The sequence below is a fragment of the Rhopalosiphum maidis genome, chromosome 4 (genome assembly GCF_003676215.2).
Source record: "Rhopalosiphum maidis isolate BTI-1 chromosome 4, ASM367621v3, whole genome shotgun sequence".
Classification (NCBI taxonomy): Eukaryota; Metazoa; Arthropoda; class Insecta; order Hemiptera; family Aphididae; genus Rhopalosiphum; species Rhopalosiphum maidis.
The window spans coordinates 26,355,350-26,370,815 of NC_040880.1; the positions used below are offsets into that span (position 1 = coordinate 26,355,350).

Sequence of the window (15,466 nt, forward strand, 5' to 3'; positions counted from 1 at the left end):
AATATAATTTTAGATTATGGCACAATGTTTTGATGGTAAAAAGTTGTAACATTTTTTTAAATTTTAGTTTTTCACTTTTAATAAATTACTTTGTGTTTAATTTTGATATTTCGCCTTTACTATATAAGTTTTTTTTGCTTTTCATGAAGTACCATAAATTGTTCCACTTTTTCAATCTTTCAATTGACTAGGATTACAAAATAACTTAAAATATTTATAAGTACAATATTGATAATACAAATGATACATTTATTGTTTTATCATTAACTACTGAATGCATTTTTATTTGAGTAAATATATACTATTATATTAATATATAAATAATTATATTGTAGGTATGTTGATTAAATTATAAGAAACTGAATAGTTAAAATATTTAAGGAATGTAGAAGACCTGTTAGTATTTGTTTTGATTTGTTCTTTTTGTTGTATCATTTATTTAATTATATTTTTTAATTCAACATTATTACTTATTTCATTAATTTCTAATTGACTTATAAAATAATTTATTTGTTCATGATTGTGGCATTATGTTCTATAAACATGAATATAATTTATTTATACATGTATAAAAATAAAACATTTACTTCTTCAATTACATAAATTGGTTGATTCAACCACAATATAAAATACTTTTTTTTCTAGCACACTGTGAATAATGAGTAAAGACTAACTTTGGATTTCAGGACACTAATATTTATTAGTAATGATTATTAGTGTGGAGACTTTTCTTCTGGCATACTGAGCTCCATTTGCATTGTTCCTAATGACATTTGTAGATTATTGCTTAAATTACCAACACTATCAGCTCGAGGTAATCGTTTGCCAAAATGTCTTTCGACCCACTTCAACATAGTCAACACAGAATCTGTGCTAGGCAAACGGCGTTCAGCAGAAGTTTTTACAATTTGAGACTGGGCTACTCTAAAAGTTGCTGCCATACCTTTCAATGCCTTTCAAATAATATAAATAAAATTAAACTAATATATTATTTATTTTAAGATGAATATAAATTACCTGCATTGCATCTTCATCAGTTACATCATCTCCGGCATAAATAATGCGTATGCGTTCACTCCAATCCAAACCAAAAGCTGTGCGTAAAATATACAAAGATGCACGCCCTTTATTCCATTGTACTGGAGGTTTGGCTTCAATTGCACAGTGAGCTTGACCTGCTTTAAATCCAGCTTCTTCGATGAGACGCTGTGCTGTAGCAGCTAGTTCAAGTCGAGAATTTACAGGCACTTCACGGTAATGATATGTCAATAAAGTACCTTTATTTTCTACCCATGCGCCATCTTTGCAAACCTAAAAATAAAAACAAATAAGTCTGAATATAACTTAATTAATGACCACTTGATAGTTACTTGTTCTTGGAGCACTTTTAACAGATCACCAACTTTATCTTCATATTCTTTAGGCATTGGATGCACAAATCTACTTCCATCTGGATGAAGAATTTCCAGTCCATGATTACCAGCATAAGTCAAACCTTCAATTCCAACCTAATGTTAATAAAAACAATTTTAACCATTTGTTTGGAGTACATATCAGTTAACAGTTAATAACAAACCATGTCTTTAACATTATGAACATTTCTGCCAGAAATAATCGATATGTATACATCAGACATATTAGCCAACCTTTCTAAAACACTTTTAGTTTCTAAAGGTAATATAGCAAGGTCTGGATGAGGAGCTAATGGAGCCAATGTACCATCATAATCTAATAATAATGCAAGTTTGTTTGTGTTACCAATATATCTATAATAAAAATTATTAAATAAAGTAAGTAATAAATAAAATATATAATGTATAATAATAAAAAGTCACTGTTTACTTAGACAAATAATCATCAAAGTCCTGTAAAGTGACTGGTTGCATAGTAGTTGGTAAAACATCATCTCCATCTTCAAATATTAGAGTTCCCATTGCTTTAAGGAAAGATCGCATCCAATAATCAACATCATGTATTTTTTCTCTACGTCTCAAACATCTCATTCTTAACATTCTTTCATCTTCAGGCATGGTTAATGCTCTATGTAAAGTATCGGCTGCTTCAACTAATTCATATGGATTACAAATTAAAGCTTCGTGCATCATTTCACCAGCACCAGCAAACGGTGATACAATAAGAACACCAGGTGGTTCCTTAATTTGACAAGCAACAAACTCTTTGGCAACTAAATTCATGCCATCTCGAAGTGGTGTAACCATAGCTACAGCTGAGTCACGATAGAAAGCTGCCAAATCATTTTGGCTGACACATCCATAAATATATCTAATTGGTGACCAATTAGGAGTGGTGAAACGTCCATTTATTCGTCCAACTAGCTGGTCCATTTCCTCTTTAAGGTCCTGATATTCCTTAACATCTGTTCGTGATGGTACAGCAATTTGCATAAGTGCTACTTTACCCTTATGTTGTGGATATCGCTCCAATAGTAATTCAAAAGCTTTAAGTCTATGAACTAATCCTTTAGTGTAATCCAATCGATCTACACCAAGTACCAATTGTAATGATGTACTTATTACTGTGGGCGCTTGCTCTGCCATTTCTACAAATCGATCAAATGGAATACCAATTGGCAATGGACGAATACGTACTGTGCGACCACCATGTTCAACAAGTAAATTTTTTCTATCTACACGGCAACCTAATCTTCTTTGACAGCAATCCACAAAATTTAAACAATAGTCTTCAATATGAAAACCAACCATATCACAACCTTGAAATTAAAGAAAACTTTAGTACAAACTATAACAAATCAATTAATTATTATTACATAAGTACATACCTAACATTCCTTGAAGAATTTCATCAGCCCATGGAAACAACCTAAAAATATCCCACGGAGGGAATGGTATATGAAGGAAAAATCCTAGTTTAAATTTCAAATTTTTTTCATCTGCTGCCTAAAATAATAATTTATTTAATTATAATATACAATTTAACGTTAAAATGCTTAAAAATATTTTATACTATAAATAAATTGTCAAGAGTATGCACATTTTTATTGTGACATTTAGATTATGAATGGTAAATAATTTTTTTCTTAAACTTATTAATATAATATTTTTATTAATAGTAAATGTATATTTTCTATTATAAAAATAATTTATCTAAGTATAAATGTGTTTATGCTTTGAACATAATTTTCAATTTTTTACTAGACTAAATCAGTTGGACATTTATATGAAAATTATATTCTAAATATTAACTCATTTATATTTAGATAAATTAATTTTATTTCAGAAATAAAGAAGTAAAAATTAAATTGGTTGTACTAATATTTAAAAATACATTCTTTTGACTTAAAGCTATTTATATATGTATATTGATTAAAGTAACATTTTACATTTCTAATGCTATTAGCTGCTAACATAAGATGATAATCATGTAACCAAACAAGAGGTGTTCCAGAATCTGTATCTTCTCTTGATAAATTTTCTAAGGCACCTACTGTTTTTGATGCAAATTCTTTATTGACTGCACAGTATGACTAGAACAAAAATATTGGATTAGTTTCATTATAATATTTTTTTTTTTTAGCATCTATTATTACTTTCCAAGAGTCTGCAGAAAATTGTGCTCTATCAGGCATCGAATGAAATAGAGGCCAAAATGTTCCATTACAACAACCATTGTAATAGCTGTCAAATGTTTGAGGATCAAAATCAACAGGAATAACCTATGAGGTACATTGTATATTAAAAAATAAATATAGTTTAAATGAATAATATTTTGTTAATTTCTTATTAAAATAAACAACTGACTTTATCAGAACGTAATCCAGCAGTAGGTGTTGTATCATTTGGATCTGATTCTGGTATTTTTTCACCTTCTTCTAAGTGAACACCAGCCCATCCTATCCATAATCCATTTCCTTGGACTACTACAGGAGCTACAGCAGTAACTAAACCGCCAGCACTGAAATAAGTACATTTAAACATTATACACAATTATAAAATATATTATTTAACTTGACATTTTTTAATAAATTCAAAATAAAAATGTTAACGTGCATTGGTTTATAATTTATTAGACCCATTTTTAAATGATTACAATCACAGAATACAGTTGATGCTTATTAATATGATTTATTTGTCTTTCAATGGAACATTATGTTATATTGTAAATATATTAATAATCAAACGTGCAATAGTAGTATATTTATTTCAATTTCATTTGAACGTTAAATTAAAATGTATAGTAATGACAATAATAAAGTATAACATAATTGAGTAAAGGAGTTTTAACATTCAAATAACAAATTTTGTTTCAGTCATAACATTGTTATGATAATACCCTTGAATATTTATAATATATAATGTATTTTGTCCATATTTTCTTTAAAACGTAAAACTTATATTTTGCACTTAATTATTAATTATAATTTATGTTAAGGTAATAAGGTGTCACTATATAATCATAAAATTTGTTATTTAATCTATCAACAATTTAAAAAAGATGGTATTTCAATAAAATTTATATTGCAGTCAATATTTATTATGCATGATTGAGATGTGTTTACCATATAGATAGTTTGTAATATTATGTTTATTTAAGTACTATTAACTTATTTATTAGGTACTGAATAGAATATAGAAGATTAAGCATGATTGACATTCCTTAATATATTTTAAATTATTATACAAATACAAAATACAATAGCCATTTTCTTTAGAATTATTTCACAATTAACTATACAATAATAGTGCCACTATACATAAATATATATATTAATAATTGGTTCAATAAATAACATACCTACATGGCTACATATTATTTAACAGTATTAAAATCATGTATACTAATTTAATTTGTGCAACAAAAACAAAAATTGATTTACATATACTCTAAAAATAAAAACAACTAATTTTTTTAGTATTACCTAATTCAGTCAATAGGACTGAAATTATATTGTAATTTTTATTTAAACATAATGTAATATTACATACAGTTTCATACACAATGTTTCATTTTATGGTAACACTAAAAATAAAATCACGATCACCCATACAAAATTTTAAAAAAATCTTTTGATTTTTGAAGCATCAAAAACATTCATTAAATGCCACTTTTTAGTTATTGTATCTACCTTAATCATAAAACAATTATTTTCAAAAAATTGCATTTGTAACATGTCTTCTCAGTTTTTATTTGCATATTGCATACATTATTAATTTAAAATTCAAACATATATAAATAAAAAATAATTTCCCTGATTATAAACATATTCTTATAACAGTATACCTATTGTGGGGCACTAGATAATATCATAAGCACATTTAAACACTATTTTGGGGTATGCACAATTTTTGAGAACCTTACAGACTCAGATGGCCTTTGACCACTACTAACTCCATCCTAATTTAAATTACTTATAACTTAATGTTTTTAAATCTATATTTCAATATAAGCAATATTAGTAAAACAAATACAAGTATAAGCATACTACTACTAAACTAAGAAAGTTGTCGTTGCGCAAATAGACAGTATACTATAGACTATAGTGAATAGTCATTATTAGTAGTAGACTATACTGTCTATAGTCCATAATATATCTATTAGAGCCTAGAATATTTACTTATTATCTAGTAAGTTTTAATTTATACATCCTGTCATTCTGTGATACTATTGCTGACTACTAAAATTATTTGTTAATCTAATTAAAAAAAAAAAATTATTATTTTATTAAGCATAATAATTTATTTATCTCTGAATAATAATAATTAATGATGATTACACATTACCCAACTAATGATATTTATATTATAACATAATAACTTACTAATAATTTAAAACAGAATAATTAAAATAATAGTTTTAAAACCCTAGTAATTAATACATAAAAAATCAACAGCATCTCTTAAAATATATTTTATAAGTCAAGCCGCCGAAAACTTAAAATTTAGGTCATTATGACATAAAAAACACAGTTTTTGCTAAATTCCAATGATAAATACAAAAATGATGGGTTAATACAAAAACAATACTTTTCTACTACTAAAATAAAAACTATTTAAATTATACAAGATGGGTAGTAAATATTAATTATTTATTAAAACAGTATTATTTTTTTAAATTTCAAACTTACAACTTCATAACTTAAAATTTTAATTATAAATCCTTAAAAGTATGTTTCTGAAAATATTTGAATACATTTAACATAGGTACATTTATTATCAAATTATCGATTTATAATTTATTTTATTAAATAACTAAATATTAGAAAGGAGGTACACACTGTAGTTAATATAATTAACTATTATTAAAAATACACAACATAGGTAAGTATGTGGTTTTACAAGTTTTTAAAACAAGACTGATTCATGTTAAAAGAATCGCTACATAAATATTTTCGCAAATAAAGTATTTTCTTTAAAAACCGTGGTAAATAATAAGTGTCTATCATTTAGCCGAGGCATGCCAAGTGCCATGGATAATTAATAAGGTCAGGTGTATACCTCATGTGAATAATTGAATGAAAAATATTAATCTATTCACATGTATTATATGCGTGTGAATATTTCATTGGAAATTAAACTATCGAAAACACACATATTTTTAGTATTTACTGTCTAAAACTTGTATAATATTATATTTTTCTTCTTTACAAAAATCATAATATATCTCAATGTCATTAAAAATGTATGTAATATAACACAGGAATACAAATAATGCCTTTTTATTACTATTATTTCAATAAAATATGTATCCTTTTTTTTTATGACTTCTCGGAAAAAGAAAAAAGTATACCTACTTAGGCCTAAGTAACCTAGCGGCTACGAAGAATATCAGTATGTTGTATTACTACATCATTAATTCGGCATAAAAATAAATTATTAGGTTCTTAAAAATTAAAACCCACCGTCCAGCGATATTTAATTTAAGAATCATACCGAAATATTCCACCAAATACAAACATACCTCCGAAGATCCGATAAATTTTTTTTTTAAATTTTAATTGAAACTCATAATAAATGTATGACAAGTCATTACTGACTTACTGTGTCTATAATATTAAAAAAACCGAATAAACCATAAGCGCACAACATAAATTGATTAAATTTACAGATAAATAATACAATCGAGAATTTCGCACTTTCTAATTTCTATAATTTCTAAATTCCTAGAAACATTATACACATCAATTTTTTAAGACATAACGAGTGAACAACCCCTTCAGCCGGCATCATAAAGAACAATTATTACATTTATATTTATTAGTCTACATCCTGTAGAATCTACTGTGTAGATCTATGATAATTTTTAAAAATGTACCATAACAAAACTATTTCCCGCCGTCCTTCGGGAGCATCTATAAATAACATTAAACAATATTAGACATTAATTTTAGTTTAATAAACGGACAAAATACCATTATAATATACATAATATACAACTAATGTCTAATAACTACATACCTAGTGGCTAATACACAACTACTATAATACAGTTTAAAACAATGGGTTGTTTTATTACCATGTTTTATTACCAATTGCATTTCAATTTTTAACCGTAATGACAACACCATTTAGTTTTTGTTATTTTAAAGTATAGCACAACATTTAAGAAATTTTAAGCACTGCTGCTTGCAGGATAGTTCATGTTTATCTACCGTTTATGCAATATAATGTCAACATGTATTATATATATTGTATGTCATCGAACCTTTCGAATACAATAATACAATATAAATAAATAAATAAAATATATAAATTATAGTAGTTGAACATAAGGATTAAAGAAGCGGTTTATCGTCTACAGACCTTACAACGGATTAGGTAACTACTGCAGTCGATATCCTCCAAACAACAAATATACAACATAATACGCTTGTCGCTAATATTGTCACATGTATATAAATGGTAATGAAACAACAGTAGGTATAATACATTAATACTTATCAAAGTAAAGTGATAATCAAATCGAGCAACTATAGTATCCATTAATTCAAGAACACTCAAACCAAATCCCAAACGGGTAATACAATAGCTAATTCAAAATATTGTCGAAAATCAATATAAATCTACACGAGAATCTTTTTCAAAGCTCATTATTTAAAAAAAATAAAATTAAAACAGCCATCTACCTACATCCCAATTTCATTTTTGAAAAAACATAGCAACTTCTCTAAGGCTTTGGATGAGCTTTATTACACATCAAAATAAAGTTACAAAGTAGGTAGGTACTACAAATACCAATATTATTACTATCTGCTTATACTCTATTAAAATGGGTCACATTGCACAAGTATTTTAATACATCTTGCAAATTGCAATATCTCAACTTGATATATACCTATTACAGTCAAGTCTGACTCGCTCAGATAAGTTGATATAGAATCGTTTTTCAAAATCCAGTGATTTATAATAGACAATAGTATAAATATATGATTGTATTATTGTAAAATTGTATTCCTTTTTAAATACCTACTTTCAACTGTATTTTCTCTGCTCCCTCTTTAACTAAGTTCTAGCTAAATAGACCAGAATATAAAATAGTGAATGAAAAATACTCTTTTTTTTTTTGTGGCGGGTTTTGGGAAGATACATTAATATCCTATCTGAAATCTATAATATGATAAAAAAAATTTCAAAAACAAAAATAACTTAAGAATAAAAAGGTCTGGTTAGTAATTATAATTTTTTCCTCATCTTATGCATGATGTAGGTATATATATTTTTTCAAATTAATTATAATAATATGCAATATAACAGCTTAGAATATATGTACAATAATGAATAAGTATACCAACCTATTAATTTTAACAAATAATAGTGACTACTAAAAAAAAAATAAAAAAAATAAAAATTGTAAATATGAAATATTCTGATGTTAAATAACAACATTAAATAAAACCATTAACCATAAAAATTATTTTATCATAGTTTTGATAAAAAATTATTTATTTAAACATAAGATACATACTGTTTATCTTTGAATAACAGTTAACAATGATATAAATTAATAATTACCCAACTAGTGAAACACTTAAAACAGCAATATAACGTACCTACCAATAACATATAGGTCATTTATTTTAATGTTTATCTTATCTCTAAATGTTTAAATAGTTTAATTTTGATATATTATTATAAATATATAAAAACCAAAAAAATTGAACCCCACGCGGCCACGCCTCAGCGACTCAGCCCTTACACGTGTATTAAATTATAACTGTTATTCACCATCATTAGCATCATTCATCGGTCATTACGTCATAATAATGAACAATTAAATTGAATTTTTTCAATGAGATTGAGAGTACACGAAACACATATTTACATTGAAAGACATTGATTTACGTAAATTTTAATTAGCTTTTATATCTGTATAACATAACATGTATGTAATACTGAGAATTGATAAAATCATAGTAGAAAGTAGAATAATATAGGAATTAGAAGTTTGAATCTTCGCGAATAATATTATAAACGTCTCGGATAAGGTAAAGAATTTATTATTATATAAATATATAAAGCAAAAAAAATTATTTTTTTTAGTTCAGTATTGCATGTGCAAATTTAAATTATAAATTTTAATTGGCCCGCAAGTAATTTTCAAAATTAATATTTAGTCTATTCAAAATACTAGGGAATGCTGATCTAGAATCTAAAAGATGATTTACTTTTTTTTTTTTTTATGGATGAGGAGTGTTCAAAAGAAAAATATTCAAAGGTTTTTCTTAGTTTAAAAAATAAAAATAAATATTACGTGAAAACGAGAAGATTTACGGAATACCAGTTTTATCAATATTTTTTCTTTAATAATTTAAAAAAGAATAATTGAAAATAACAAGATTTAAAATTATCACCAAATTTATATTAGCATTTTTAAGACATAATTATTTTTTGTTTTGTTTTTTACAACATTCAGGCAATTCAAATTTTAATCAAATTTTTTCTATATTTGTTCGAAAAAAAAATGCTTTTGGTAAAAAAAGGCGTGTCTTTTTTTTACAAATATTTGAAGTACATATTTTGATGAAATCGTATATTTAAACGAAAAATAAATAATATTAATCGTAGATATTACAGCATTCCGCATATTAATATTTTATATACACGATGCAATTTTAAAAATATTTAGACTAATTTTAATTTATAAATACTAAAAGAACTTATATTTACACCATTATAGTTTGTCGGTGTTAATTTAAAAGTTAATACTCAATAACATTAATCATATTGAATATAATATTTATTGATATTATACATTAGGTAAGGTCATTTATGTAGTTTTAGGATAAAATTATTTATCGTAATCGTATTACTAATAGCAAAATTAATTTCTTATTCTTATTCTAAAACCGTGGTTTTTTTGTTTGAAATCATTCATTACTGAAATTCAAATTTAACGTAACAATTACCCTGGCCATCTCAATGACGAAGTACCTAGGTACCTACACTAAAAACCTACTTATCAACAGTGACTTCACTGTTTTATTTTTTTGTAAAGTTTTGTAAAATAGCATAGTAAGTTACGTCTATACTCTATATAATAACTAATAGTAACGTATTTACTATTTAATTCGTATACCGTTTTAGCAATAGTAAAAACTAATAATACTAATAACTATAAAGTAATTAAAAGATGTTATATTATGAACAATGTAAATAATTTTAACTACAATTAACATAGTATACATTTTAATCTCATTTCTAACGTAGTAATGCCTAATATATACAATAGCATTCAAGTTATTATATAAACATCATTCAGATAAAATAGTAAATTTTTATAAAATAAAAAACAATGGCCAATTATGAATATCTTGCATTCAGTCAAGGCATGCAAAGTGCCATGGATAAATAATTAATAAGGCGGCGTAAATATTTAAATGGAAGTCAAACTATTGATAAATATTAATTTATAGTATTACAGTCTAAAAATTATATTTTTTTCAAAAATAATAAAATTGATAACATACATACAAACATCATGCATGATATGTTATATATTACATTTAATCACACAAGTACTAATTAAATAACATCTTTTGTTTGTCCTATGAAAACTCACGAAGCTTTGTACTGTTCAATTTCAATGTCAATAAAAGTCTCAATTTCGTAAAAATTTTGTACCAACCTAATAAAAAATGTACATTCGTTTTATAATTATAATTTATAAAAAAATATATAGTTAAATGTATATAAAACATTTAATCAATTGTATCAGAATTCCTCCTATAAATTGATTAGCTTTTTAAGATTCACTATTTCAAAAATTATCAGTTTTTCCTGAAATATTATACATCAAATTTATACTTTCCTAAAATCATTGATGAATAATGTTTAAAAATTGAATTATGAACTAATGAATTAATTATCTGTTTGAAATTTTTTTAGTTGTAATTTAAAAAATTAAAATTTAATAACTAGTAAAAATAATTGTTTGTTAAAATATCTTCTTTTGTATTTGATTTTGTAAAATGAAATATTGTTAAAAAGAAAATACTTTTTGAAGTAATGACCATTATGAGTTTATGATTATTTATATTATTTATAAGAATCCCCCTGGCATTACATTCTAATCATAACTATAAAATAATATACCATCACTTATAGGTGATTTCTGAGTTAAAATTGTAATTCTCATGAAATTTTATAAAAACTATGTATTGATATTATATTAATAAACATAAAAACTCTAAAGCCAATAAGCCATCCATGTTGTGTATTATTTATTTCATCTAGTCTGCAAGTCTAAGTACCTAAATATTGATTTTTATAAAATAAAATGAGTGAAAATTGGTATTTTAAATGTTTAACTTAATTTTGTTAATTTTTATTAACATTCAGTTATATATATAAAAAAAAAAAAACATTATATTACTTTTGATTCAAAGACTAAATTTAATGTATTTTTAGAATTTAAATTAATGAACCGGTTTTAACCTTTACACAAACAAAATTAAGTAAGTTATATTGTTAATTATTATTTAACCAATATATGTATATAAATAATTCACAACCATATTTTATTTTTATTAATGATAATAACATTTTTTTAATTTTTAACTGTTTTTAGTAACTTATTTATCACTTCAATTGTATATCAACATATACAATTTAATACTTATTCTATAAATAACTTATTCAAAATAAGCTATAATTATTAACATAATAAATAGTAGCTATTTCTTATTAAATTTAATAATAATTATTATTGTACTCAACTTACATAATGTATCTAGGTACTTGTAATAATATTTATAAGTTGATTATTAACTGGTGAGGTACCTATAATTAAGCATTTCAGTCTAAAATTAATCTTAACTAAAAAAACAGATTTAAGACATATCGATTATCTAATAATATAATTTAAATGTTTAATTAGATCATTAGTTTTCTTTGTCATATTTTTAATTGCATATCCAAAATATAATAAACAATGATAAAATATGTTTAGCAACCTACTCTATTTCCATATAAATAAACTGTACCATAAGACGTTTTGTTTATTTGGCAAGTCATTCCTGATTTTTTTTATTCTGCATATTTGAAAATCATCCAACATATTGAGCCAAAAAATACTTGCCTTAGTTTAGGAACTATACCATAAACATTATAAAAATTATAAAAATAATATTATGTAAAATAGTTTTTATTTATATACAATTATAATCTAAATATAACAATTAAAATTAATTTAAAAGTAATCTCAAATTAAAAAAAAATATATATTATTTAAAAATAGGCACATATAACTAAAACATTAAGAATTAAGATATTTTTGGAGGTAATAATTGAAACTTGACAGTATCTCCTTTTTGTCGTCTTTGAACAACTCTTGAATAGTCTTGAGTCATTTTGATGAGTTCATCAGCAACTTCATTAGCTGTATCACCAGTGATTGTCATTCTTACTTCATGCATTTTAGATAGCCATTTATGAATATTATTTACTTTTGATTCTAAATCACTTTGGCCAATACGACAATTTATCAGTACTGTTTTCTCCTTTTTGAGTTGATTATGATTTTTCTCATCCTTATTTTGATGATTTTTATGATCCTCTTTGAGGAACTGATTGGCTGTCATCATTTGGTATACAGGTCGCTGTGTTTTAGTGTCAATATCAATAATTTTTACCAATTTCAGGCCTCGTCTTTCACACATCTTGGATGCTACATCCATTGTTACTACAGATACATCCTTTTCTAATCCCAACAATGTAATTTTTGGTTGCGGCACCGTTTTGGGTCTAATCTTTTTTTGAGGTTCTTCGTTGTCAATCTCCAATCTATTTTTCTTGAATTCCAAAGTCCGACAAACACAAACGTTTGACGTCGGTTGCCAGTTAATCGGCAGGCGAATCGCATATAGCGCGCTCGCTGTAAATCTCTTAAGCATCGTCAAATATTGGAAACAAAATGAAAAAATTTAAAACGAAATAAGAAACGTGATCCAGCGCGTAGTCTTAAAAATAGTTAAAATACATGAATGCGAGACGCGAGTGCGATGAGCTGCACACAGCGGGTAACGATATGATAAATATTGTCAATGTTGATAACACTCGCGCCATAGAGGAGTATTTACTCAATGGCATACACACAAGGTTCTTATCATTTTTGTGGTCGCTTAACAAAAATTGAGATAAAACAAACGGTACTATCCGTAGCGGGTAAATATTTTTATGATTTCTAAAATAGTACTTAAACCCAATCATACCTGGCTTTTCTTTCCCATTTTTTCGTCTGTTCGTTTTTTTTGAGAACGAACGGAAGCCTGTTAGACACTATGATGAGCTTGCCAGAAGCGTGTGTAGACATGGTGGTGATGTTTGAGCGGTATTGGACGCAGAAACGAAATACACTATTTAATATTATAGTGACGATTAAAGAAAAAACGACGACTCGCCCTCACGCAACGCTAAGACACTGCACTGAGCGACTGTCGACCGATCTAGTGATCAGTGTTTTTGTTATTATTATTATTTGGGACTTGGGTAATGGATGATCGCCGTTATTCCTACTGCTCCCCGTGCAATCGTGCAAACCGACAGTCGTCACTCGTCGACGTCGTCGTCGATCATCGTCGGAGAGAGCCGAAGACGTGCGTACGACGTCACGAATCACGGCCCGAAGACATGGTATTGCCTCGGTGGCGGGGATGGAACCGGAGGGTAATACCTGCGACCAGACGCGGCGGTACTGCGGTAGAGGTAGAAGTGAAGACGCGCATTCGCTCGGAGCGTGTGTGTGGGCGTCCGTGGTTCGTCGGCCGCGCTCGGTGTCGATATATATATATACATCCACCACAATTCGTTGTACACGGGTTGAACGGCGATCAGCTGACGGCGTCGCCACCTCTGACATCGGCGATCAGCCACAGCGCGAGTGCCGAGTGTACAACGCGCATATCCGTGATACATAATACTATATTTATATGTTTATGTATTATCTATCGTGTATTTGTATACAACATACGCGTAACATTGGTATCGTGTCCCAAGGTCATAGCCGGTCGGTGTAATTCGATCACTCGATGGCGGCGTTTTCGCACGGGCCGGGCTCTATAGCTGACGGAGAGAAATCAATATCATATTATGTGTCCCGCCGACACGCGGTTATTTCATTTGGATAATTATTTTTTCCCTCTACCTAAAGCTCTGGTTTTTTTTTTTTTTTGTCGTTTTACCCGAGTCGCTCGTACATACCTGTAATTAAATTCTAAGTAATCGTACGACATACTTATACAAACAGGTTGTGTACGTGTGCTGTCTACTCGATTGAATGCAAACCAGTATAATACAACATTATAACAGAAGATTTTAAATTCTATATAGGTATATACTGGATAGTAACTAGTTTACTGGAAATAATAGCTTACCTGAATGCACGACTATTATACCTATACGGTTACACACAGTACACCTATATTGTTTTATTATTAATACAATACGTTGTTTACTTTTAATAGTTACCCGTATATTGTGTATAGTGTGATACGACCTACATATCACATAAAAACGTGCCTATTCGGTAGTTACCACCCATCCATCCATTCTTGTTGATTTTATTGTGTACCTATTATACTAATTAATCTGTCACTGATATTAGATAAACAATTTTTTCAAACGCTTCACTGGAGTGTATATAATACTGATTATACCTAATACGTTTTATAATATTGAAAAACCGAATTTCGTTGTTGTGTTCAGGGCCGATGTTACGAATTGCGAGTCTCGTGCAAATTATAAATGCGAGGCCCTTACGGTCTTACCCCGTTTTTTAAAATAATTTTTTGTATAGGTGCTAACCTTTATTTTTTTTTACTTTTCACCAAATTCTTGTCCAATTTTATTTTGATTTATTTTGGGCAGAACATACTCTACAAATTCTATACACTAACACTATAGGTAATTAATGTTTTATAAAATGGTTCTTCAATTATTTATGATCATATACGCATACAATATTATACATATATAAACACATCAGAACAATATTT

At 27.0% G+C, this 15,466-nt stretch overlaps 2 protein-coding genes across 2 annotated transcripts; both read right to left on the reverse strand.

Annotated features, from left to right (window-relative positions):
* Positions 1-713: 713 nt before the first annotated feature.
* On the reverse strand, positions 714-13,874 carry LOC113550184 (alpha,alpha-trehalose-phosphate synthase [UDP-forming]-like). Its single transcript, XM_026951886.1, has 10 exons — positions 13,685-13,874; positions 3,780-3,933; positions 3,569-3,694; positions 3,362-3,505; positions 2,801-2,918; positions 1,843-2,731; positions 1,577-1,766; positions 1,371-1,508; positions 1,018-1,311; positions 714-953 (listed from the first exon to the last, which is right to left on the reverse strand). The coding sequence occupies exons 1-10, from the start codon at positions 13,783-13,785 to the stop codon at positions 714-716; spliced, it is 2,394 nt and encodes a 797-aa protein (XP_026807687.1). The 5' UTR covers positions 13,786-13,874.
* LOC113550185 (translation initiation factor IF-3, mitochondrial) lies at positions 12,681-13,668 on the reverse strand. Its single transcript, XM_026951887.1, has one exon. The coding sequence runs from the start codon at positions 13,364-13,366 to the stop codon at positions 12,737-12,739; it is 630 nt and encodes a 209-aa protein (XP_026807688.1). The 5' UTR covers positions 13,367-13,668; the 3' UTR covers positions 12,681-12,736.
* Positions 13,875-15,466: the final 1,592 nt, after the last annotated feature.

Bases quoted from the DNA above. Each gene is read 5' to 3' on its own strand.
- LOC113550185 (XM_026951887.1), bottom strand. From the start codon at position 13,366: ATGCTTAAGAGATTTACAGCGAGCGCGCTATATGCGATTCGCCTGCCG.
- LOC113550184 (XM_026951886.1), bottom strand. From the start codon at position 13,785: ATGTCTACACACGCTTCTGGCAAGCTCATCATAGTGTCTAACAGGCTT. The intron at 3,934-13,684 runs GTATGATTGGGT...TACTTATTTCAG, and splicing joins AAATGGGAAAGAAAAGCCAG to TGCTGGCGGTTTAGTTACTG. The intron at 954-1,017 runs GTAATTTATATT...ATTATTTGAAAG, and splicing joins CTGATGAAGATGCAATGCAG to GCATTGAAAGGTATGGCAGC.